General features: G+C 43.2%; 1 protein-coding gene across 1 annotated transcript in view; it reads left to right on the forward strand.

The window, feature by feature from the left end:
• Nucleotides 1–1,230: 1,230 nt before the first annotated feature.
• ABCC6 (ATP binding cassette subfamily C member 6) overlaps nucleotides 1,231–26,781 on the forward strand; it is a 38,000-nt gene continuing 12,449 nt past the window's right edge. The window contains exons 1-22 of the mRNA XM_067551461.1: nucleotides 1,231–1,524; nucleotides 3,749–3,907; nucleotides 4,254–4,379; nucleotides 4,920–5,057; nucleotides 6,690–6,815; nucleotides 8,040–8,101; nucleotides 9,045–9,176; nucleotides 9,972–10,184; nucleotides 11,680–11,857; nucleotides 12,359–12,520; nucleotides 14,607–14,699; nucleotides 15,259–15,462; nucleotides 16,021–16,167; nucleotides 17,405–17,492; nucleotides 18,235–18,304; nucleotides 19,451–19,577; nucleotides 20,702–20,878; nucleotides 21,320–21,487; nucleotides 22,652–22,844; nucleotides 23,351–23,414; nucleotides 24,392–24,518; nucleotides 25,735–25,942. Coding sequence (XP_067407562.1) covers nucleotides 1,231–1,524; nucleotides 3,749–3,907; nucleotides 4,254–4,379; nucleotides 4,920–5,057; nucleotides 6,690–6,815; nucleotides 8,040–8,101; nucleotides 9,045–9,176; nucleotides 9,972–10,184; nucleotides 11,680–11,857; nucleotides 12,359–12,520; nucleotides 14,607–14,699; nucleotides 15,259–15,462; nucleotides 16,021–16,167; nucleotides 17,405–17,492; nucleotides 18,235–18,304; nucleotides 19,451–19,577; nucleotides 20,702–20,878; nucleotides 21,320–21,487; nucleotides 22,652–22,844; nucleotides 23,351–23,414; nucleotides 24,392–24,518; nucleotides 25,735–25,942 — 3,256 coding nt within the window. The remainder of the gene's footprint in view (nucleotides 1,525–3,748; nucleotides 3,908–4,253; nucleotides 4,380–4,919; nucleotides 5,058–6,689; nucleotides 6,816–8,039; nucleotides 8,102–9,044; nucleotides 9,177–9,971; nucleotides 10,185–11,679; nucleotides 11,858–12,358; nucleotides 12,521–14,606; nucleotides 14,700–15,258; nucleotides 15,463–16,020; nucleotides 16,168–17,404; nucleotides 17,493–18,234; nucleotides 18,305–19,450; nucleotides 19,578–20,701; nucleotides 20,879–21,319; nucleotides 21,488–22,651; nucleotides 22,845–23,350; nucleotides 23,415–24,391; nucleotides 24,519–25,734; nucleotides 25,943–26,781) is intronic.

Below are 26,781 nucleotides of genomic sequence, written 5' to 3' on the forward strand. Positions count from 1 at the left end.
ACAGGTGGGAGAGATCCAACAAAGACAGCTAGAGAGCGAAGGAAAGCCCACACCTGCCCAGCAGCGTTATAAGTCTCCCCCCATTCATAGAAAAGCATCCTCTCTGCTCCACTGACCTTTGCTTCAAGAAACTTTGGACTCCTGTGGAAATTGAAACCCTTTCCCAAGAGCCCTTATCTTTTGGCACAACCCAAAGCTAACGCCATTCTGGACTTGTAAACATAAGCGAGGAGAGCATATGAGGAATTCAATCAAAATCTGTAATAAATTGCTATGATGGCTGTGATACTTTTACACCATACATTCTCTGCCTATTATCAGTGGCAAAAATATGTGCAATCCTAATGTATAAGGCCATGTCTACGCCACAAAATTATGTCAACTTGATTTATGTCAGCATACAGCCACTGGCGTTATTAAATTGCTTGTGTGTGCACACGGCTCCTTATGTCGGCAGTGCATGTTTTCACCAGGTGTGCTTGTATTGTCAGTGTGGGGCACGGGGGAACGGCTCCTTAAAGCCAGTAACAGTCAATGTAAGTAACAATGTCTGCAATGACATGGCATCGACTTAATTACATCAACCATGACTCTGCGCCACTCAGGGAGGTGATGTTATTAAGTGGGCTAGAGAAAGGCACGTGCAGCTGCAGCAGGAGTCAAATTGAAGTGAAGACACTTCCACAGCTAGGGTTGACTCAAGGCAGCTTAAGTCAACCTAACCACGTGTAGACCAAGCCTAACAATATTCTAGTGTAATGGCCCAAGTCACTAAAACTACTGTTAGCTGGAACCATTACATGTATCACAATAATTTTTATATGGGAAAGACACTCCTCCAACTGACACCATGTATCTGAGCAAGAAATAATGGTGGCTGGAAATAAAACACATTAATATTACAGGCAAACAGTATCAAAACATTAAGGATGAAACCCTTCTCCGTTGAAGTCAATGGGAGTTTTGAAATTGACTTCAATGGGGCAAGATTTCACCCTCACTATATAATGGGCCAAACATGGGTGCGGTGGGACAGCCAGCCACAGATCAGCCTAGGGTATGAGGGGGGAGGACGGGGACAGCAGTAGGGCGTGGCGGGGGCCGGCGGCACTCTGGGGCCGACCGGCCAGGGCCAGCCTGGGGTGGGCGGGCTGGCAGAACTCCAGGAGCTGGGGGCATTCAGGCCAGTGGGCCCACTCTGGGGGCTGGGGTGGATCAGCCAGCCTGAGGATGGGGCAGCACGGGGGCTCGGGTCACCTGCCACTGGTGCCGGGGCGCTTCAGCATTGGAGCCAGCAGCCGGCTGGTGCTCTCCGGCCACCCGAGGCGGGGCTGTGTAATAGGAGAGGGGGTGGAAAGGGTGTGGCTTCAGGCAGAAGGGGCAGGGCCAGGAGTTAGCCTCCACGAACTGGCCTTGGCAGTTCACAAGCTGCCCATGGGACCAAATTATGTTCTGAATTACACTAAGCATTCCGTGGGGCTTATCCAGAGTAGAACTTGGTTCAGCGAGTCCCATGATGGAAGGGTATTAAAATGTCTTTAGCCCTCCTTATATTAACTTCAATAAACGTCTGCAATGTTATATATTCATAACAGATACACTTTTAAAAGTGCTATGGTAAGTGGAAACCTAAAGAGGCACACTTTACAGTCTCCTTGCTCAAACCTGATAAAGCCTTATAGTAATTAGCAAACCATCATACACTTTCTCTCCTCCTCAAGTGATTGCTTTCCTCTTAGCCTTGTCTTCTGTCTTGCACACTGAGTAGAAAGGTCCACATCTGGTGTCAGTAGCCCCCTAATCAATGGGAGAACTGATACCACCCTAACAAGCTGCTAAAGGAAAGATAACAGACACCACTTACATAGAGCTAAAACAAACTTACTTATGTGATTTCCCACCTGTATACACACCTGTCTCTGTAATCTTGTGAAAACGACCCTAGCACAGGTCTTGTGAAAGTGATTCGAGCACAAGGTCAATCAGTGCAAGTGGCTGCTCTTACTAGCCAATGCCTGAAATGTGCATTGTGAGCTACACGAACAAATCGCTTGGGCTCACATAGAATCCCAGTCTAACCAATGGGGCTTTGTGCAGGCATAGCTGTCTAGCTGGGCACATCACAATGCAGGATTGAGGCCCAAGATCACTAAGGGGCTTAGGGATTCATAGAGGCAGCAACCTGAAGCCAATCCACTGTACATGAGCAGCGCAGGATGATCAATCCCAGAGACATATCTGGCAGCAAAATCTTCAACATTAAAACCTTCAGTCACTTGAGCACGAGCCTGGAATCTGCCATATCTATCCCTTCTCCTATTTGTCACTCCCTAAAGACCCCAAGATAGCCAAAAATATCCACCTACTCGTACCTGGTCTGCCCAGGCGATAACCACAAGGAAGAGTTCAAGAAATGTAGGCCAAGATTTTCACACATGGCTGCCTAAAATTAGGCTCCTAAATCCATCTTTAGACATGTTAATAAAAGGGGCCTAATTCTCAGAGGTGCTGAGCACCCACAAATCTCTCAGATATCAATGGGAGCTGCAGGAAGGTTGCCAACCCTCCAGGATTGTCCTGGAGTCTGCAGGAACTAAAAATTAATCTTCAATTTAAAAGATTATGTCATGTGATGAAACCTCCAAGAATACAGCCAGCCAAAACTGGCAACCCTAGCTACAGGTGTTCAGCACTTTGAAAATCAGGCCATTTTTACTTAAGTGTCTAAATACAGATTTGGGAGCCTCACTTCAGTCAATGAGGTTTGAAAGTTTTGGTTTTATTTTTCTATGTAAAGTTTTTTTCCCAGCTTCAGGCCTAATTTCTGCACAAACACCTAGGCCCATGAAAGTAAGGACCAAAGCACTGTCCATTGTAAACATCTGGCTAACATAGCAGTTACCTGCTGAATACCTCTTTCAGATACCACATGCTCAGACTTGTCCCCAGTGTGCCTGGTAGTTATTCCCCCTGTAGATCCCCTTGGGAAGAAACTTTTGCTGTTCTTCTGTAATTTCTGTAATCCATGTATTTACTTAACATTTTTCAAATATAAAAAAAAACATTGTACTGTCAATTTCATCATGCTAACACCTTATGTCCATCTGTCTGATCATGGCATTTTTAAAATACATTCCATGAAATTATACATTAAAGATGTCAGGAAAAAAGGTAGTAACAGATTGCAATTTATATAGGGAATTTAACTGACCTCATCTTTCCTCCTAATCCCACTCTTTACCCTATTTTATCTAACTCTGTTAGCAACTCTCCACTAGCCTTCCACATCCAGTCTCTTCCTTAATGCTGTCAGTTTTTTGTCTCTTGTTTTGCCACAATCTGTCCTTTTTTTATCACCTCAGCTGTGAAAACCCCTGGCCATACCCTGCTTATTTCTCACTCTGATTTCTGGAACTTTCTCTTTTCCAGCCTTCTCTCATCTCCCTTCCAAGTTATCCAAAATGCAGCTGAATCCATCTCTCTCTCTCTCTCTCCCCCATCTCTTTAACTGTGTCACTCCCCCACCCAACTTGAATCTCTCCATTGTTCAAACTTATTTTAAATTATAAATGTTTAGAACCAGCTTTTTGGATGGTGTAAATCAGCTTAGTCCTCAACAGAGAGACAGTGATTTACTCCAGCTGAAGATCTGGCCCCTTCTCTCTGTCTTTCCATACAGTCCAAGGAATGGGTAAGGCCCATAGTAGGCTGTGGCTATGCTAAGCCATTTCTGTTTGTGTTGTTGCAGGAATGGAATCAGACGAGCTTTACCCAGTGCTTTCAGAATACAGTCATTGCTTGGATTCCCAGTGCCTATCTTTGGATCTGTTTTCCATTCTATTATCTGTATCTTGAGCACCACAGCAGAGGATATATCAGAATGTCACACCTCTTCAAAACTAAAATGGTAATGATAATAAAAATAATACCTTGCTATGAAATATAGCACTTTTCATCTGGAGAGCTCAAAGCACTTTACAAAGGAGGACAATATCATTATTCCCATTTTACAGGTAGGGAAACTGAGGGACCGAGAGGTAAAGGGACTTGCCCCAGGTCACCCAGTAGGCCTTAACGGAATAACAATCCTTATAGCACTTTCCATCTTACCTGCCCTTACTTTCCAAAGTGCTTCCAGTCAGACTGTATCCCAAACCACCTCTTTAATGACTCAGATATCATATAGTACACAGACTACTGTTATATCTTGTACTTTTACAGTGCACACCAACATGTTTGTTCCCTTCTCCCAGGTACTTGGATTCATACTGATATTACTGTGTTTTTCTAACCTGTTCTACACCCTTTGGGAAATAAATCAAGGCATCCTGCGAGCTCCAGTATTCTTCATTAGCCCGGCAGTTCTGGGGATCACAATGGTAATTCCTCTTTTTTTTAAGCATAAGTTTTAATTTAACTATTATGGGGCAAAGCTTGCCTTGGCCCGCTTTCCCTTCAACATGGGTGGGTGCAGAAGGCCCAACAGACAGCAGGACTGATGTGGTTCCGTAGGTGAGCTGATATTGTCGGCAAAACCTGTGCACCATGGAGCTGTGCTCTATGAGGCTTTATCTGCGATGCTGCATGAAGTGGTGGCAAGCCAGCGCCGGCACAGGGGTGTGGCTGCTCAGTCTGCACCTGTATGGCTCCACTGACCCAAACTACCACGTGGGAGCTGATGCAGCAGAGGCAGTGGCGGCCGTGAGGTTGCCGTAGTGAATGCAGAGTGGCCCCATACAAACAGGGGGAGAGGAATCCATTTACCACAACCTACATGTGGTAGAATTAAATTTGACCATAATGAGAACAATAGTTCAGCCCTAAAGATGTTGAACTGATCTGACACCAGCTGACAAACTGATGGATTTTGCTGTTATTGACCATTAACTTGAGAACTGGTCATTATTTCTTCTTCCCAGATCCCTGCAGTGTTTCTTATCCACTTTGAAAGGCTGAAGGGGGTCCAGTCTTCAGGCGTCTTGCTGATTTATTGGCTGCTGTCATTCCTAGCTACTGTTGTGACTGTTAGTTCTAAAATTCAACAGGCCCTGGAAGGGGTAAGCAGAACTTTCTAGATTTAGTATGCAGGGGCGTGGCGTTTCTTAACAACTCTATTTGGCCTCCTTGTTTGCGGTCTTGGCCAAGAACTAAAAAGGACAGTAGACTGAATTGCTCTCTCCAAGTGGCCACTCTGAGTTAGGGTTGGGGAGCCCTGGCCAGGCAGTTTGAAAGAAACTTGCACTGCCACTACCCAGGCTGCAGCTGTTTTATGGGTGAAAAGAGAACTTCAATCCCCAGGCCCCACAGCTTTTCTGAGCATCCAGGTCACACACAAATAAAATAAAAATGGCTGTTTGAATTTTAGTGCTGTTACTAAGGCCTGCTCTACACACAGATTTTGTACTGGTATAACTGTCGGTTATAGGTGTGAATTTTACCAGTATAGTAATTCCAGTACAGCCCCTTGCATGGACACAGTTAGACTGGTGTAAAGGTGCTTTTCCCATTTGGGAATAGCTATACCTGTATAAACACATTTATGCCAGTAGGATTGTGTCCACATTAGAGGGCTGTACTGCATTAACTATACCTGTATCTTTAAAGAGGTACAACATGTGCGTGTAGACAAAGTCAAGAGGATCAACTTAATTTCAGGCAGTCATTCTTGCTGTCTCGATCTTTTATACCAGCTGCTTTGGTTTCATTAGGATGAGCATTTATATGTTAAAATTTACTTGGTACATTACTGGATCTGATACATATTGGCATAGGCCATTCTCCTAAGTAATAAACCCAGCAGGTAAATGTTTCTGTGATAACAGGGAAAGATCAGCCGTTCAAATCAGCACATGTATTTCACTGACAGACAGAAGAACGATACACTCCCATGAGACAAGGATGGTGAGAACTCACTATTGTATTAATGAAGTCCATCAATATTAATTCAATGTTAATTAATTCCACACTGTAGGGACATTCTAGGCATTTGACACTGCTGTTTGCTTTTTATTACCATAATATAATTTCCCACTCATGTGGTTACAAAAATGTTAAGACTTTCCTCCATACTCTATGCCTATCTCAGACACAAAGCTGATAATGAGGCCCAAGGGGGGTTCCCCAAACAGCTCCTGGACACACCATTTAGAATAAAACCAGGAAATAGCTTTTTTCCATTTTGAAGTCTACCCAAAGCTTTAGGTGGGTGAAGAATTTATATCCTCACAGGACTCAACCCCTCGCCTTCATTTAATTAAGAAGCCATAAATATTTACTGGAATCTGCCTGGTCAAAGCCTGACACTGCAATTTTCGAAGGAGTCTAAGGGAGTTCAGCACCCAACTCGCCCTGAATTTCAATGGGATGTCAGCATCTAGCCATTTTAGGCTCCTTGGAAACCCCCAAACTGAAACCTTTACTCTAAACTACAGTTACGCTTGAGCTCCCCCCTCCATGATTTATTAGTGTATGTGTTGTGGTTTTCCAGTTGCACAAGTTTTCCATAGCAATAATAGTAATTTAACTCTTATATAGAAAACTTTATAAGAAGCTGGTGCAAGAAATACGCATGGTGCACATCCACACCAGCACTCAGAACTTATGGCTTATACAGTGTGTGAATCCAGCTTTCTTTACTGATCTCACATGAAGCGTTTAACCTCAATCTCAGCAATTCTCTGTTTTTATAGGGCTTCCTAGAGGACCCCTTCCATCATGTCACCTCTTACATTTATTTTGTCCTGCTGCTAGTAGAGGTCATGCTGTTCTTCTTTAGAGATTGGCCTCCCTTCTTCTCAAAAGCTATCAATGACTCTGTAAGTGTACTTGACTTTTTAAAACTCATCAGTCCCTTGTCTAAAACCCACCATGGGGAATGGGCAGTTCAGATGAATGGTTGAGATGAAAACATGGCAGCCTACATACAGACCACCAGCATTTTAAAAAGTAACTAGTAATTTGGCGTGCCTGGGTTTCTGGGGCCCCAACTTGATTTTCAGCGGTTTCATAAGTCATAAGGCCAGAAGGGACTTGTAATCAGCTAGTCGGACTTTCTGTATAGCACTGGCCACTGGACCTCCCTGAATTAATTCCTGCATGAACAAGAGCATGTCTTTTAGAAAAACATCCAACCCTGATTTTAAAATTTCCAGTGATGGAGTATCCACTAAAACCTTTGGTAAGTTGTCCCTCTGGTTAACTAACCTTGCTGTTAAAAAATTGCACATTATGTCGAGTCTAAATTTGTCTAGCTTGAACGTCCAGCCATTGGATCTTATTGAACACCTCTAGCTCTCCTGGACTTCAACTGGAGTTGCAGGTGCTCTGCAACTCTGAGACTCAGTCCCTAGCTTTCCCTGTTTGGTACCAAAAACAGCGGCAGTCTAAGGCAGGTGACATGGTTGAAAACATAAGCCTAACGTTTTTGCTAAATGCGCTTTATTTTATTAATTCATCATCCCTCCATTTGTCTGTTTTTCCCACCTGCTGCATCCTGACATCTAGATCATGAGCTAACTGAGGCAAGAACTGTGTTTTTTTACTAGATGCCTGTATACGGGCCCTGATACTTGCGTGAAATTCCTAAGTACTACTGTAATAAAATATTACAAAAACCAACAAAACGGGTCAGGGAGGCAATTTTAAATTCATGCAGGAGTGGGGCTGTGGGTTGTTCACAAAAGATTAAGTATTAGTGCCATAATTGTAGTGAAGGGAGATGCAATGCTGGCCCTGGGAAGGCATGTAACAAATGTCATTAGCACAGTATGGTAACAGCAAGGAAAATGGAAGTGATGTGTGTGGGTGGGAGTAGGATAGTTTTTCAGAATCTACATATAAAGCATCAGTATCCCAGTGATTACATATTCTGTCAGGTCATTTTCACTGTCAACCCTTTTCTCAGGACAAAGCAGTTGTGGTAAAGTGCCTTAACACACGCAAGTTGCATGTCATTTTTGGTGGGGCAAAACCAGGGTATTGAATTTGTGCAACATGTGGCTATTTCTACATATGAAAGTTGTCTGTTTGTCCTCTCACAGAATCCGTGTCCAGAATTTGGGGCCTCTTTTGTTTCCAAAATCACTTTCTGGTGGTTCTCTGGGTAAGTAAACGAGCGGCAAGAGACATTTACTCTAAAATACCAGATATGCTTGATCAGCCTAAGGCAGGAGGGCCCAGCGCCTCAGTGGTATTTAGCCACTAACTCCTATTGAATTACATGGGAGATAGTTATCTAAACACCTTTGAGGGCCTGGGCTGAAGTATAAGGGACTGTGACAAAGTTGACAAGCTCACAGTTTAACCGCTCCTAGCAACAAGTCTAATTCTTTCCTCAGAGTCCTCTGTGCTCCAACTGGGCTCTGAATTATGCTAGTGGAGAAGAGTCCTGCTTCACTCCCCAAGTTGAGAGGGGGACTTGAGTGCAGAATTTGGCCAGGTAGCTTTGGGGGTTTTTTAAATGTCTTTTGTGACTTGGAATATTGAACCGGTCTTCAATACGATCACTGCAACCTTGCTAATATCCCAGTCTTCTGCCAGGACAGCCTCTCACAATCTATCCAGGGCACCAGGGTAACCAGACATCATGTATTCGCACCATCCTGCTGCTTAGTTTTCATGAGCACAGTGGTTCCTTAATATTGCAAGAATACTTCAGCTATTCTTGTAAATGTTAATACATGGCCTGGTTAGGGGTAGGGGGCAACTGTGCAGAACAGAAGGACAGTGGCAGGGGCATGTATACAATGGGCCCGACTCCCAGTTCATGCCAAGGTCCTGTCTCTGCTTCAGAGGGGTTACGGCAAGCAGAATGCAAGTTAGAGCAGCCCTGAGGTTGTGCAAATTTATGCTGGGGCAAGGCCCCCCACTGGCCCCAAGAATGGCTTAAAGCCACCTTTGTCCCCACCTTACTGACCCTGCCCCAGGCTCAGAATGGAGTAACTGAGAATTGGGCTCAGTATGTAGGACTAATTTAAAGCTTTGAACATTTTTCTTGGCCTCAAATCCCCCTGTGCTTCTGTGTTAGCTGTTTGCTTATTTTACAGGCTAGTCTGGAAAGGCTATCGGCAGCCGTTACAAGCAGACGACTTATGGTCACTGATGAAAGAAAACTCCTCGGAGGAAATTGTTTCCCAGCTTGAAAGAGAATGGAAAAAGTATTGTAACAGAACCAAGCAGTAAGTATCTGTTCCAGACTGTGGGAGCTTCTCCTCAAACTAGTGCAGAGCACATTCACAGCACACCAGGTGCTAAACACACCACCTCTGAACCCCATTAAACACCATCTGATCTCATTAAATAGAAGATGCTGGGGTTTTCTCTGATAAGGCCAAATCCAGGATGTCAAGGCTCAGCCCACTGAGGGATTATGTGCTGGAGAAGGCGGAGGGGCTGAATCCTCCCAAACAGGCTGCAGGGTGCTAAGAAAGCTGTGCTGCTGCTGCAGGTTCAGAGCTGAAGCAGCCCCATGGCCACTGTGCTCCCTATCAGCAGAAGAGAATGGCCTGTGGATTCACTGCCATTGACTCCTCTGCTCTTTCACCTAGCAGGAGGGGGAAGGCAGCCCCTGTGGGTGGAACATGTGGCAAGGAAAACTTTCTTGTTTCCCTTTTCTTGGGCTCTTTCCACTGCAGGGTGATCTGGGCATTTATCATTTAGGTTCTAAATCTGACCTTAATGATGCTGACAACGAGTGGGGAATGTACTTTAATGTCCAAAGATCCAGAACTGCTTTGGGGCAGGGACCATCTTTTTGTTTTGTGTTTTTACAGTGCCCAGCAAAATGGGATCCTAGTCCATGACTGGGGCTGGTAGGTGCTACCGCAATATAAATAAATAACTCACTATTCAGGCCTCTTGGGAAGCCCCAGTTACCAGTGTGGGATATATATAGTGTGCTGTTGCCAGCACAAGTCAAACACTTCAGCCCTTCCCCAGATTACAGCCAATTTTCTTTGTGTTGATTTCTTTAGAAACACAGAATCCATTAAATATAAGAAGGATCAACAAAGTGGAGCTGGTTTGGCCAAGACAGAAGAGACCCAAGTTCTACTGCAGCCAGAACAGAGTCAGAGTGAGCCACTGTTGAAAGCATTTTGGAGCATGTTTGGAACCCATTTCCTTCTTGGTACCCTCTGCTTAGTTGTCTGTGACGTCTTCTTGTTTTCTGTCCCCAGGATACTAAGGTATGTGCACATTCAGAAATGATGGTCTAGCATGAAATACTGTACATGCCCATGCATTGAATGTTTTTTCTTTATGTGAATTTTTTGCACTGCTGAATGGTGTCAGATTTGGCATCCTTGGAGCACTAAATCCTCTGTTTATTTGTTGAGCAAATGTGGTACTGGCCATATAACACACGTGTCCCTGCACTTCTCTGCCAGGTAGTCTAAGCTCAGTCATGTAGAGAGGGACTTAAACCTCCAAGTCCTCAAAATGGTTGGCCTCTTTGTTAACAAAGGTGCCAGTGTAATGGTCTTCGTGTAGTGCATGCCCAGCACAAAAGCCAGAAACACAGCACACGTCTGAAATACAAATATACCATATATATTTTAGAACTTACAATATAAAACTGATACATACATATAAATGTGCTTATCAATCTTAGCGAATCATGACTTTTCCATCAATATCTTGCATGGCATACTCTATACGATATTTATTGCAATTTTGCAACATTGGTATCAGTAATATAATAAATGGTCATTCCTAATCCAGACAGTGTTACACAAGCTTTTGAAAGTCATGAGTCAGGCTCCTGTATTCAAAATCATGAGTTTTTTGTTTTTTTTTAAATGAATGTCTTTGGTGTTCTTTTTATTTGCCTTGAGAGATTTGAGCTTTTCAGGTGCAGTACAGTCAGGTCATGTTTTCAAGTTTCTCTCTATGTCCAAAGGACTAGAAACTTTTACGACTTGTTTTTAAAACGAAAGCTGAGGCTCTACATTGCATGACTCCAGGAGCTGGGCCTTTAAGAAATACATCGGATATCATGAGACTCCATAGAAAAAAGAGATAGCAGGCACCACTGCTTGTAGCTGTAGAACTGAAAGACTCTAGGCTCTGTATCCCATGATAAATTATAAACAGTACAACAATGCACCCTATAGCTCTTAAAACATATTTCTTCAGGTAAGTGTTTGTCTGCTGTATGCACAGTATTTGTTCAGCACCAAAATGTATTATAGCATCACTTCAGACTAGTCACATCCAATTCACAGGTGGAGCAAGAGCCTGAAACACCATTGCCTTCAGCAGTGTGGCATTCATTTATACCAGCAATGAATTTGACCACTAATTTATCTGATATTTCCTAAAAGAAATACAGGTGATTATTTTACACTGCAGATGCACCATACTGTGCTGGGAAAGTGCTAAGCTAGAGCATCTCTGCTCCCACTTGAGAAGGAGCAGTTGAATGTTCTGAGCTGCAATAAAACAAAACAAAAATTAGGTTGGGTGCTGCCATTTTCCATACTTAGGATGCTGAGCTGCTTGCCCCGCCTTCTATTGTTTTACTGACAAATATCGGCCAGTGACTGTTACAAAGCCTGTAGCCTTGCCTTTAGCAAGACAAAAAGTCCCAGTGTTTAGGCCTTCCTAAAAATACTTCCTGCTGCGAGGGCCATGTATTTTGTCATCTCAGTTTGCATCCATCAGCTCACTGTTCTCTTGCAGCCTTTTCCTAGAGTTCATCACAGACCAAGAAGCCCCCAACTGGAAAGGTTATTTTTATGCAACGTTATTGTTCCTATTAGCTTGTCTCCAGACTCTGTTTGAACAACGGTACATGTACGTGTGTCTTGTATTGGGAATGAGGCTGAAGACTGCAGTCTCAGGCCTAGTGTATAGGAAGGTAAGCCTGCTTTTCCCTTTAGGACTTGTTTTTTCTTATCAGCCACTAATATTTTTAATGCTAATGTATTAACTGTTATTCATATTAGGGGATAGTACTTATTAAAGAGCTATTTTTAGCAAATAATTCTGCAGTTACAGTGCAAGTGAAGGACAGATGCATAACTCTCCATGAGATCTGGGGGGAGGCATTGTCCTATTGACTGTCGTGAGGTTCATGGAGCAGCTCTTACATATAGAAAAAGAACCGAAGAGCAGGAGGTGAAAGCTATGCTCCTTGTAGATCATGGCTAGACATCATTTTACCCATTGCTGGGCAGTGAATAGACTCATCTGCTGGGTAGAGTCACATGACCCTGAATGATATTTTTGTTCTTGTTTAGAACTTGGCCTTTTTATGGGCCTGATCCTTCTTCCCTTTGATGTCAGCGTAAATGTTGGTCATTTATTTTCTGAAGAGAAGCTGATTTTGACTGGGCTCTCTCTCTCTCCTCCACCCAAGATCTTGGTCATGTCAAATGCAGCAAGGAGAGCAGCCACAGTAGGAGAAATTGTCAATCTGGTATGTGTCGATGTGCAAAGGATAATGGATCTCATTATATATTTTAACGGGACCTGGCTTGCTCCCATTCGGATCATCATCTGCTTTGTCTTCCTGTGGGAGGTAAGAGATGGTCATATCAGTTCCTGTTCATGAGATCAGGGGTAAAAGAAGTTGTCAAAAGTGAGTTTTGGAGCTTTGCTGCCCAGAACAACCTGGAATTTCCATCTGTCTCCTTTTCCATCCACCCATCTTTGAGCTCTGTGTTATAAAAGCACAGTCATTAAAAAAATAATTTTCCCCACACATTTAGGTGCGTCTGTTCATTGTTGTATGATTTTCTTCACTGGATGTTTTGCTTTAATTTATCCTTCCACCAACACAGCACTCTACTTCTTGGCTTACTTTTGTTGATTCCAGTATTCAGTCTGATCTCCTAGATAAAATCAGTGAATGCAACTGTTCTTACGATCAGCTCATGGATAAAGGGGTCTTTTAGCATCGGCTCTCCTGGTGGTGCCATTTAGAAGAAATATATTGTCCTTTTACAATCAATACTATAACTGTTTTCAGCTCTCTGACTTTCAGGGTTCTGCTGTTTAGTGGTTTTGCACAGTCTTAACACAGAACAATGAGTATGACCTGAAATGTGAACTTTCATACACTTTATCCTAAAGGCTGATTCCCACAAAGTCAGTGAGCCAGTGGGGCTAATTTGATGAGAGGGGTCATTGAGGTACTGTTATGAGAAATGTTCATCGTAAGCTTACTGGATAAACTGGATTTACTACATACCAATGTGAAGATATAAATGATCCTGAATTAGTGCAAGACAGAGATGAGCTAGATAATGCTAGTGGACTTTTCCATCCCTAACTTCAGCGAGGAGTGAATTATGTTTCTGCAGGATAAAGCCCCCATTTTTGAATCACAAACATTTCTGTTTCAGCCTACCTGGCTATCAGCTACCTGGATAAATCATGTACCCTAGGTGATGGGATGTTCATCTTTGTAAAGAGTCAGACAGCTTTGAAGACTGGGATCTTGCAAGACTTCCTGTACCCCCTTCTGCTGACTAGGATGGCCCATGCTGTGCTCGTGTTAGCACCTGGAAGGGCATTACAGCACTGGAAAGTGACTAGCAACTGCTGTGTGTCATGCTGAGCTTCCCCACCTTTCTGGAGATGGTGTTGCTATAGTTGTCCCTGTTCAGGAGATGTGGAGGGTTGGGGGTTACTTGCAGGGAACCGATAGAGAGACTTTGGTCCATCTCTTCATTTGGGGGGAATTAGTGCTCACATGAACGAGAGAGAGAGTGGTATAACCAGTTATAGCCAGGAGTAATGCAAGCAGACATTGTGCAGACTCTGCCAACATACCTCTGCCCCAGGCCTGCATAGCTCTGATTGTTCCAGTGCTGGCCTCTGTAGCAAACTGAGGTGATTTGTAAAGTGAGCAGAAATCCATTAACGCTATGCTAAGAGGAACAAACTCATTTATAATTTGCCCCTTAAGTCACATTTGCACCCATATTTCCAGTGGCCCAAAGCTAGTGCAATAAAACATTGCTGTTCCACTTTGCTAGCTAATTTAAATTCAGCCAGACCACGCAGCCAGACCTTTTTTACTTTGGCCTGTGTGACTTTCCTAAGCCAGCCACTAGATGTCCCCATTATCATATTCAAGAGCTGCTAAGAAATCACAATAAAGTGTTGGTTCTTAAGCATGTTCTTGGATCTCTCACAGACATGACTTTGCTCCTAGAAGGGAAATAAACATAATTCAGCAATATAAAAAACATTAGCAGCTATGAGACAGTCTATGAAAACAAAATCACTGGATCCACCCACATCATTGGCTTCAAAGGGCTTACCCAGTGTACCTGAGAGAAGGATTTACCTCTGTGAATTCAGTACTCCGGTGTTTTGTAACACATTTGCATAGTTGAGTAAGAACCACAATCATTCCAGAATTCTCATGGAAGGCTGAGGAAGCATAAGGATGAATTAGTCACACTAACTGTCTTCATCAAAATACTCCTGGAGGGAGAGGAGGAGGAAAGCTCTAGGTATTACCCAAAGGGGGTTAGACTCACACCTCAGGTGGGAAAACAGGAAATGTACAAGGTGATCTGGAAAACTCTCTCTACAAATATGTCACCAATGTTTCTTGTGTTTCTACGTCACTTCTACCACTTCTCTCCTGGCAGCTCCTGGGACCATCTGCCTTGACTGCAATTGCTGTATTTTTAATTCTTTTGCCTCTGAATTTTGTGATCACCAAGAAAAGGAGTCACTTTCAGGTACATTTTGCCTCCTAAACATGCAAAATGTTATCATTGGCATGTGAATTTCTGGGATTCAAGGGTTAGCATCACAGATTAAATCCTGTCACCCTCGCCCAGGTGAGGGCCCCATGGAGCCCAAGGATAAGGAACAAAGCAAAGACAGGTGATTACATATAGGTATATTTTAATGGAAGGCATTGCATTGAGATGTGACTAATGATAGTTTAGTGTTTGTTATCCATGCTGATCATTGATGTTTGAAAGGATCCCAGCCATCCCAGCCTGTGAAGATTGCTTAGAGATTTAGAGTGAGCTCTCTCCAATAGGATTCTATTTTGCAGGTTCACAGACACAAATTGTAATGTTTTTCTACTACAACTAAACAATTAAACTGCCTAAAGCTACAAAAGTAAATATCCAACCTGACAGATCTACAAGCTAAGGGCCCACATGTAAGCTAATAGCCTGAATTTCCATTCCAAATTTACAGGCAGGTCCAAGGCAGTGTTCTCAGAAACGGAATAGTGACCTTTTCAGCATTCCTAATGACAGCCTCAATGGGCCTTTATTTTAGGAGGACCAGATGAACCATAAAGATAACCGAGCCAGACTCACCAATGCCATCCTCAGTGACATTAAAATCATCAAACTCTATGGCTGGGAGGAAGCCTTTATGGAGAAAGTGCTCGGTATCCGAAAGCAAGAACTTCAAGCTTTGAAAAGCTCCCAGATCCTCTTCTCACTGTCTGTGTCTTCCTTCCACTCTTCTACATTCCTGGTGAGCAGTACGTCCTCCTCCACAGCACACACCCTGTTATTCCCTCAGCACCATAGCTGTGCATGGCACTTGGCAGTCAAATCAAATAGACAGATGGCTGCCCAGAGAAGTTTATCATCTATTCACCTGATCCTACAATGGGCTTTCTGCCGGCAGATTCCTGTACCCAGACTGGTGGGTTCCTCCACCCACTCAGAGCTCATTGCAGAATCAGGGCCTCAATATTTTTTATAATGCCTGGTTCCATTGCTGCTGTCCCAGCCCAACAATTTGCATTCTTGATGATTCCCCTTCAGAAATAAGGCTATGTTCATGGCATTATTTCGCCGTATTTGCAATGCTGTAACTATCTCAAAAGCACCATAAGTGACACACAATCAGATTGCCTGTACTGTCACCAGATAACTTTGCCTCTAGAACCCATAGGACAACCTAAACGGGTGTGGCTGATTCCGTTGGGGTTTTACAAAATGAGACCCTGGAGAATGATTGCACCATCTGAGCAACCCCTTTGCCTGTCTGTGGATAACAATTTGCTCCCCTTTTGCTCCCTTGCAGATTGCATGTGTCATGTTTGCGGTCTACACCCTGGTGGATGAGCAGCACGTCCTTGATGCTCAGAAAGCCTTCATTTCTTTGACCCTGATCAACATTCTCAACACTGCTCACTCTTTCCTGCCGTTTTCCATAAACGCTGCCATACAAGTGAGTTGCAGATGGTCTTTTGCACATCACTGTTCTGAGGTGAAAGTAGAGATTTCTTAAGGAGCTGCTCAATCTTAGCCTAGGTCAGGGAGGGAAGGTCATGGGAATCATGGAGTGGAGCATGAGGTCATGCAGCCACCCAGGTGTGTGGATCCTTCTGGGTACTGCTCTGCAGCCAGTACTCCATAGGGTCTGCAGTGGTTAGCAAGAGCAGTTTGTACAATCTTTTGGGGTGGCATCATGTAATGTAATGTTACTGATTTGGGTTATGGCCAGGTTAGGCTCCCTCACACTCTCTCACCTTTTAATCCAGATATTTTTGTCTTCATTTCCCCCCCCCCCCCCGCCCCCCATCTCCTCTGGGGTAACGGCTTTGCAAACAAATATTTATTCACCTGGAATAAGGATGTACAAGATCAGGGGCAGTCTTAGGGATAGGTTAAATAAGCTGCCACCTCTCCCATCTAGCAAGATGGTACCATATCCCCCCAGGATGCCACATCTAAGTGGATGACCAAATAGCATTGTGATGCTCAGACACAGCAATGGGCCAATTCCAATCCACTCTTCTCCAGGTGGGAAGAGGGGTGACTCCAAACCACTGCTTCAGAAATGTTTCCTTATTTCTGCTCATTCTTATGCAGCAGGCACCACTAGATCTCAGGTGGGCCCCAGGTTCCATTATACTGAGTGGGGTGATTAGACAGAAAGGGGAGCACTCTCAGCACTGGCCCAGGAGAAGAGGGGGAGATGTGAGAGACGGCTGCTTACCCAAGCCAGGGAGACAAAGGGGGGAGGGAACATCTGCTGCTTCTAGCAGAAGTGGGAAAGCTGTGCATCCCTCCTGCCCCCCAAGACAACAGTCATTGGACCTCATTTGAAGGAGCATTTTAGCCAGTGAAAAGGATTCTGGGACATATTTGGAAATGACCGCCAACTGCAGACATCCAAACAGAAAGAGTGGCAGCCTCCTAGAGGAAGAAAGGACATGGAAGGACTAGGTGTTGCTGAGCTGGATGTGAAAAAGGCAATCGGTACGGGAGAAGAGCACCAACTCCCATTACTCCCTAGAGCACCAAGAACGCTAATCTGTCAGTTTAATTTTCCACCAATAAACTGCAAACATCTCGACAATCCCATTGCCATGGAAATGACATGAGGTAGGCACTCACTTCGATTGTAACCGTTTCTTTCATATTTTACATCTATTGGCTGCTTTGTGTGTTTTTAATTTCAGGCCAAGGTTTCCTTAAACCGTTTAGCTGCCTTTCTTCGTCTTGAAGAGCTGGATCCAAACAACATGAGCACAGTTTCCTCAGAGCTCTGTAAGCATTTACCTAGGAGTAATTGCCCTTGGTGAGGAGTGCATAGCACTCAGCTTCCACTGTCACCAATTAAACACAGCATAAAGAGCGCGCACCATGTAAAATGTGGCTGCATTTCCGTTCTAGGCACCAATTTCATCAGGTTCTCGCTCTCCTTTATATTGATGTGTGTCAGGCTATGATTTGACAGATACAATTGTTACCCTACATTTGTATTTTTCTTCCCCCACAAAGAAATAATCTATTGCTGTCAATTACGCTTTTAAGAGGAAGGTCAAGAGAAGATTTGATAGTCTTAACATTAAAATAGTCTTAATTACAATAATTAACTTCCTAGAATGCAGACCTTAAGGGTCACTGAATAACTCAAGGAATTGATGAAGGGATTGAGGGCTACATTCTCAAAGAGCTGGCTAGCTGTCCTGATTTACACTAAGGACCAGACCCTCAAAATCTCCTCTAAGTCAATAGAACAAATCTAGCCATTGGCTGATACTGATCAAAAATCACATTAGCTGTTGGTTTGGTGATCCTACTCTAGTTGCTAGTGTATATGCATTCTACTGTGTGCACACAGTTCGGTGATAATTAAATTGCATACATCTTTTTTAAGCCACAAAGAACATTGGTCATTTATTGCGTTGCAATAAATAAATATGCAACAGAAAGTTATAGAAAGAGGTACATTTATGTACCTATTGCTAAATATGTATATATACTTTCATGTCTCTTTATATGTTAGTACAGGATCACATCACTGTAAAGAATGGAACATTCAGTTGGTGCAGAGGAAGTTCTCCTTGCCTTAAAAGGTACAGGGTTTCATTTCAAATAAATATTTCCAGAGATTCAGTACTCATCATCAGTGCTGACTCCAGCCCCGCAGAGTGAATTCAGGGAGGTCAGTACAGGATAGTTAGAGGGATTTCTGATCTAAATAACATAGTTCAGATTAAATTGCAAAATCATACACACGTCCAGTCCAAATGTTGGCACACTAATAGGATGTCCCAGTTCTATATTTGGATTCTCAACTAGGTATATGGGTGTGTCAAGCTTGCATTTAGCTGCCCAAACACCCACTTGTCCAAATACGGGCTTTGGCTGTCTTAATAAGACAGCATGCTAAACAATCTGTTCCACCTTGCATTTAGCTCTGACACTCAGCATGCCTTTCCCAGACCCAAAGAAGAGCTGTGTGTGGCTCAAAAGTTTGTTTCTCTCACCAACAGAACTTGGTCCAGTAAAAGATATTTCATCATCCACTTTGTCTTTTTAATAAGACAGTTTCCTTTGAAAATTGGAACAACAATATTTATTTCCTTCACAGCGCAATCCATTTTATACTGTTCCATATCATCATATTTCACAATGCACAACAGTTCCAGAAATGGATAATATCATAAAATGCAACAAAAAGTTAAGAATATAACAGTGGAAGAGGGGGATATGGGAAACTGACAGTAGCTGAGATGGGCTCAAATCACAATTTGGATCTGAATCCTGATTTTGAGCATGCCAAAGTGCAAGTATGTTTAGATCCAGTAACTTGGCTTAGACCAACACAAATAAATGGGTCTGTTTCAACATTTAGATCTAGATGTCAAACAGACTCAAACAGGATTAAGATCTGGGATTTTGTTTACAAAAGCCCATCTCTAGATGATAACAAGCAACAGTGAGGAGAACTGGGCGATGGCATCCTGCCCAGAGACAGCTTTGATGGGATGAGTTTTGAGCAGTCAGAAAAAAGGGATGGAAAGTTAGTGTGGCAGAAGGAAATAGTTTGATTGTCCTGTATAACAGGGACCTGACAACTAACAGAAGGAAGGGGAAGCAACTTTTGTCTTCTCTTTAAGAGACAAGAGTAAAAACGTTGCTAGTTTCCCTTGCAAACACTGCATCTAAAAGGTGCTTATAGTGCTAACCTGGGGAGATGCGGGACTGTCTCTTTGCAGGATAAATCTAACCGTGCCCCAAGGCTGTCTACTTGCTGTGGTTGGCCAGGTGGGAGCTGGAAAGTCTTCTCTGCTGTCTGCATTACTTGGTGAGCTGCAGAAGCTGGATGGCTACGTGGCTATCGAGGTAAAGCTCTCCCTGAGTGTTTGATTCCAATTAGCACGTATGAGAAGTTACTATGCTGACAAAATTGCACATGGAGTCCCCGTTATTTGCTGAAAACGCACTTACTGACAAACCTTGAAGGAGGCTATAAGGTGCAAGCCTGCAGTTATTTTTTTTTAAAAGATGCTTAAGCAGCTCTCAGAAGCATCCTGAGTCAAGTGCTGCCTCCTGATAATCATGCCTAATGGTTGGAGCAGAGAGCAAAGCCAGGGGGTCAGAGTCCGTGGACAAGCCAAATCAGTACCATAGCTGGAGTCCAGCTACAGGCCAAAGGTCAAAGCTAGGTGGTCAGAGTCTGAGGGTCAAGAGGGATCAGGAGGTTAAGACAAGGCTGGAGCAGGGTCAGAGTCGGGCAAGGCAAGACTGGAAGAGGAATAAGAACTGGATCAAGAGCAGGCTGGGAGTCTGGCAAGACTGATAAACTGCAAGGCAGCTGGAGGGTTACTGGCCAGGTAGTGCTGTTGTACAGACTGATCTGCAGCTCTGGCAGGGTTGCGGAATACCTGAGCCTGGAGGTCATCTGACGCAGGGTCTACCCAGGGATAGGCTGCTGCTGCCACACGCTGAGAGCTGAGTCACTGCAGGCTCTGTGGGAAACGTAAGTCAGTGTAGGTGAGTTGTTGTCCCTTGCCTGAGTGGTAGCTCACCGCAGCTCTGCTGGAGGGGAAGCTGAGCAAGCAGTCCTGGATTGGCTGCAGATTTGCCTCAGCTCCAGCGATTTGGGCAATGGCCTGGCACTGGGGCGGGGCCCGGGTTCTATTCCCCACTTTGGCACTGACCTTCTGTGACAGTGTGGGCGAGTCATTTCACCTTTCGGTGCCTCCGTTTCCCCATCTGTAAAATGGGACTAATGACACTTCCCTTACTTTGTAAAGTGCTATCTATGAGGGAATAGCATTCTGTAAAAGCTACTCATTGTTATTCCTTGGGCTCTCGTATTTTTGCATTACACAACTGCAGTAAGGTAAATCTAGGGCCTTAAAAGACCAGATTTCTGCTCTATAGAATACATTTTTTGGCCTCTGAGACAGGCTCATGAAAAAGAGACAAATACATTAGAGATTTCACCCATTTCCATTTTATAGGCCAAAGTAGCTTACGTCCCCCAGCAAGACTGGATACAAAATGCTTCTGTGGAAGAGAATATCATCTTTGGAGAAGAGATGGATGAAAGATGGTATAACAGAGTGATTGATGCTTGTGCACTGCAACCAGACCTGGAGAGCTTCCCTGCAGGAAGTAAAAGTGAAATAGGAGAAAAGGTTTTTGACCAGTCATTATCTCCAGCCAAGGTTTCCATGAGTGATTAGGGATTGTGGGTGAAACACCTTAAACGGAGAGGGCCGGTGCTCTGCACTTTCTGAAAAATCAAGCCCTAATTTAAAAGTGTCAGACTGGTCACCTGAAAATTGAGGCAACCCCAAACTGGGAGAAATAGTTGAAAATGTAGGCCAAAAAATCAATAATTCCAAACCATTATGGGGTCCCCTCCCCTATGGCTGCAGATATTGATCACACACAGCTGACTGATTCTGCCTTTAGTAATCAGAGCACTTCTGGGATGAAGAGGGTATGACACTACATGAAATTTTATAAACCAAATGTATAAAGTGCTATTAAACTAGTTAAGTCTCAGTGTAAGATAGTGAAAAGGGTCAAAGCACATACTAAAGTATACAAAGTACATCATTGTGTTTGTATAGGGGATAAACATATCCGGAGGGCAGAAACAAAGAGTGAGTCTAGCTCGTGCGGTGTATAAGAAGGCAGATGTTTACCTGCTGGATGACCCCCTTTCAGCCGTGGATGCCCAGGTTGGACAGCATATTTTTGAACACATCATTGGACCCAATGGCTTGCTGAAAGACAGGGTATGTAAACATTAATATCTCCCATCATCATAAATGCATAAATAATAAAGGACAAAAATGGTTTTGGTTATCCAGCCTCCCTCAGTGCCTGCATTTGGTAGGAATAATCACTATATCAGACCCTCTAATGTCTGATCAAAGCTCTTGTTGAATATCTCCAGCCATGGCACCTTGACCACTCCCACAGCCAGATTGCTCGTGGCATTGAAAGCTTTGTTCTAATACCTATCTTGAGTGTTTCTCTTCACTTTCTTCTTTCCGAAGGATGCTCTTTGTGATCCTTGTTTTTGTCAGAAACACAGTCTGAGCATCACTTCGTCCATGCAGTAGAATGGAGAATTGGTCAGCTGTATAGTAGTTTCACAATATATAATATTGGTGATCATGCTGTGGGATGGGCTTTGTTTTGTTCATACGTAAGTTTTTAGTGCCTCTGCTTTGTTAGTTGGCACTCTGACTTCTTTTTTAATTGGACAAATATGGAGCTGCACATTCTGACGAAAGATCAAAGGCCAATGTTAATGCATAGAATGGATTCGGGAAGTGCTAACTTAAGTCCAATTAGTGTAAGATGTACGGGTAAGAGTTCAGTGAAAAGCTACGTTAAAAACAAGTAATTGGTGCTTACAGATGTCAAATTTGTATTCACATTTAGATTGTCTGTGAGCCTGTTGAAATGTAATTAGGGAATTGAAATTCAGAAAGACTGACCCACAGAACTGACTTCAGACTTAGCCAGCACTCACAAAGAGTTTGATTGCATATTAGAAATATGGAGATATGCTCAACTCTTACTTTGAAAAACCTTTACTGACTTTCTTCCCACATATAATTTGTGGAAATGTCCTTGGAATTTCAAATCAAAGAGCAACTTCATATTAGGTGGTAGTTAACAGAGTTGCAAAAAGGATGAATTTGGCTATAAGACATTCAAATCAATCACAATAAATCTGACATAGAATCCAAAGAATCCATCCTAGTTGAGAGGGTCAGATTTGGTGATAACATCACTGGTGAAACTGACTAGATCAATAGCACTGCTAACCCACACTGGCCAGGTGCACTCACTTGTGCAATCCCTTCAGTAGACAGAAGGTTAACAGAAGAGTCTGCACAGGGTGGCAGAAGGCTGGAGTAATTATAACTGATATTTATTTCAAGTAGACTCGTGTTCTGGTGACTCACGCAACCAACATTTTGCCCCAAGTGGACAATATTGTTCTGATGGTGGATGGAGAGATCTCTGAAACTGGTTCCTACCAAGAACTTCTACAGAGAAATGGGGCTTTTGCAGACTTTCTCCATTCATATAACAATGCAGAAGAGAAAGAGGGCTATGATTTACAAAGTACACTAAGTGAGTCACTCCTTTCAGTTTTATGATTTATGAGTTTTCTGATTAATGCATGTTGTCTCAGTGGAGATCCACTACGGTTCACACAGGGGAAGAGCAAATGAAAGAGCAGGTCAGTAACACTAGCCTTGTTCTGTTCATGAAATATCAGCATTTTCCCATGAGATCTCATACTGTGATGCATCACAGCAGATCATTTGTCATGGAAAAATCTGGCTTTGCTGACAAGTTAACTGACTTAGCACTCAATAAATGGGGCTATTTATGCAAGATTCATGAATGCTACCATGTTATTAGCATCTTATTAGGTTCAATGCTATGAACACACATTATTCAATGCCTGTGCCATCACTGCAGCTTTGCTGAGGTGTGACTCACAAATGTGTACCTTTATAGAGAGGTGGGTTTTTTTGTTTGCGCAACAATCCCTTGTTCTATGCTATTAGCCTCTCAGAGGCTAAACAGAACAAAGGAGGATGTAAGGTCTTAAAAGAATATTTATTTCACAGCTGCAGGAAGCACCAATGACATCATCGCTTCCAGAAACACTGTGTCTCAAGGAAAGCTCTGCAGGTGAGTCAAGACCTGCCTCTGGCACCAAAGGGAGAGGCTGCTCCAAACCTATTCAAGTCAATAGAAAGACTCCCACTGAGTTTGGACCATGCTGTAAATAAATAGGATATGTGCATGGACAGAATGATGCATGGCTGTGAATAGGTACCACCACCTATGAGCACGGTTAATAATATTTTTCTATACTTCCCAAGGAACTAAGTTTCCTCCCCAGAGTTCAGATGCTAGGCACTTCAATACCATGATGTTAATAGAGCCACTCTTCTTGTATTAAAACCACAGATCAACCAGTAGCTGTCAGGGGGAGGTAAGTAATCCTGCCAGGAGAGAGAGGAAATGGGTAAGAGATGGCAAAGCAAACAAGGCGTAGACATTTTTGACTGAAGCCATAATGGATTGTCAATCAAAGTGACTGACAGATAGCTCCCACAGGGGGCAGGTTCAGACTCCATTAACAAATTAGTAGTTAGTAAAGTTTGCTTAAATATTTGATGAATCAAGGTCATGTGGGCATCACATAGTTGACAGATGAAGTGAACCTTCATTGATAGTGGATGGTGCTAGATTGACACTGGAGTCCTGTGGATTATCCTCAGAACAGGAAAAGCACCAGCAGCAGCACTGCAAGCTTCTCTGGCTGCCAATCTGCCACCGCCCTGTGGTGGTATTTCAGGCTCTGTACCCACTTCATCCTTGGTCTCTCTCCTGAGACTCCATGACAGTTGCCAGTTTGGGGAATGTGAACACCTGTCCACTGGGAAATGGACGGAGACCAAACATTTCATCCAAGCCACAGTTGTTGGATGCTAAGAACTTTTGTTCATCACCAGCCTGATCCAGAATCACATTGCTGGAGGTGTGCCCTTAATGCAAAGAAGTCTCTGGGTCCTTCAGTGAACCACAGCCCTCCAAGTAAGGCTTAAAAACCTCATTGTCTTGGATAAAAGTTAACAGTGTTTTGTTTTCCTTTTATAAAGTGACAGATCAGTCAGATCTGCTGTTATGAGAGATGGAGCCAAAGCCATAAATCAAGACTGTAGAGCTGCTTCAGCCCCAAAAGATGCAGGCAGATTAACCGAAGGGGAGAAAGCTCAAACCAGCAGGGTAACTGCAGCACCTCTTCGTTAGAGTAATGAAATGTACAATAAACCTATTGCTGCAACAGGAACTTACATTAAAATTCTGAGCTGGTATAAATCAGCATAACTCCATGCAAGTCAGAGCCATGCCAGTTCGCACAAGTGGAAGGTCTGTTCCTATTCAACCTTATTTTGTGTAGAATCTTTCGTACAAACTGTGCCCCAAATGCTTTATAGAGCTAAAGTATAGTTAGAAAATTAGAATAAAACAGCAATAGAGGGAGAGGAAATTGTAGAGATGAGGAAGAAAGTCTTTCCATTCTGAGTTCTCAGACAGGTGGGAGATACAAGGCTGTTTCAAGTGGCTAGAGTTGCAGAGGGACAATCTCTTGAGTCACCTGGGGTGAAGTGCCGTGAAGGGACAGAGGGGAGGCAAGTGACAGAAGACTTGCAAGGTCAGATAAGGTTCATGGAGGGCAGTTGAACCATGTCCTGAAATGCATGGATAGAAGTGATGTTGTTACTCTGCTATGGCTGTGGCTGAAGGCAGAGATGGGTCTTGTGGAAGTCAAGAGAAGGAGACGTGCGTTAACCCAGGTGAGAGGATGCAGGCATGGATGAGGATTTCAGCAGAAGTGGAGTTCAGAGCAAGGTGTATATGGGCCATGTTGGGGTGATGATAAAAAGTACATTTGCAGATTTAGGTGATGTGGGAGGGAAAGAAATGGTCAGGGTCAAAGTTGTAAACCCAGTTACAGAGAACAGAGGCAAATGGGAGGTCTACGTCCCAGAGGGGGATGGAGTTGTGTTTAAGGAGACTATTCTTGTGCAAGAGAAGCACATTGAGAAGATTTTGCTTTCACCTTAAGGGTCAGATTGCGACTCCCGCACTCCCACTACTGAGCAGTTACTCACAGGAGTAGTCAATGGGTCTTGTCAAGTAATCGGTCTCCAATGGGAATAAAATAGATCATTATATGGCTCAAAGGGAATGTAACATTCATTACTGAAAATAATGACAATTTCAAGCTAGTAAGCATTTGTACATTATTAGCAGTCTCAACATGGCTTCAAATTATTCATCCCATATTGAAAGGACAAAAAAATTAATGAGGCTGTCATGCAAGATGATGCATAACAGAGAATATACACAGTCCAGCATTCTTTCGCTTAGGAACAAACAGATTAACAAACCTGACCCTTTCCTCCCCCACTCCCGCTTTCTCTTTACTTCACTCCAGGTCAGTATTTCCATTTATCTGGACTACCTAAGGGGCATAGGGCCTCTGATCTGTTTGTACATTGTGTTCTTGTTCATATGTCAGCAAGCTGCCTCATTTTGTCGTGGTTACTGGCTCAGCCTGTGGGCAGATGACCCTGTTAATAACAGAACACAGCAGCACACAGAGCTGCGAGTTGGAGTCTTCACTGTTCTTGGAGTCCTTCAAGGTTTGTTTGAACCGGTCACCTAATTCTTCTGCATGTCAATTGCTTCCCTCTTTCTCATTCCCAGGAAATGTTCCCATCATACAAACTTTGGCATGTCTGAGGGTTAGGCTGCTGGACTCCTGGCAATGAACCTTAAAAAAAAAAAAAAAAAAAAAAATTCTTACGCACATTTGCACAATGAAGATTTTAAGTTATACAGGGGTTTTTTTTGGAGGGGGTTTTTTGGGCTAAGGTATCTGAACAATATTCTCACTGTCACTGCACAAAACTCTGGCTTGCTTGTGTGTGCTTGGGGTTCTTCTCTTTAGTGTGCATTACAACTGAGCACGATGGGTGGTTCTCCCACCTTTAGCCACTGTGCCTCTCTGTTAGAACTGTATGATCTGCTCCCCATGAAAAATTCACAAACTGGGGGAGATTATGATCTCAGTTTCACTTCTCCATCTCTCCCTATTTCTTTCATTACTCCCTCATTACCTCCCCTCTCTTCCTCTTACCTCCATCCCATCCTCTATTCTCTCAGATCGTAGTTAAAATCAAGTTAAAATCTCACTTCTCAATCAAGGCCAGATTTCATATTTTTACTGCCCTAGGCTTTTTGGATCTAAGAAGCTGGTAAAAAAAAAGGCTGCAAAAATTTGCATTTGAAATATGTACATTGTTTAACTTTTCTTCTAATCAAAAACAGCTAAAAGGTTTTGCTCAAACTTTTCTAGAAAAAAAAAATCAGTTTAGGGCAGAGACTAAATCTGAAAAATGGAAGCCCAAATGGTGAAAGTTTTGAACCAGTTAAAACAAGAAGTTAGAATGGAAACTGTTAGGCAATCTTAACTATAACA

Source organism: Emydura macquarii, unplaced genomic scaffold (genome assembly GCF_026122565.2).
Source record: "Emydura macquarii macquarii isolate MOO-44397 ecotype Brisbane River unplaced genomic scaffold, CSIRO-AGI_Emac_v2 contig_1348, whole genome shotgun sequence".
NCBI lineage: Eukaryota > Metazoa > Chordata > Testudines > Chelidae > Emydura > Emydura macquarii.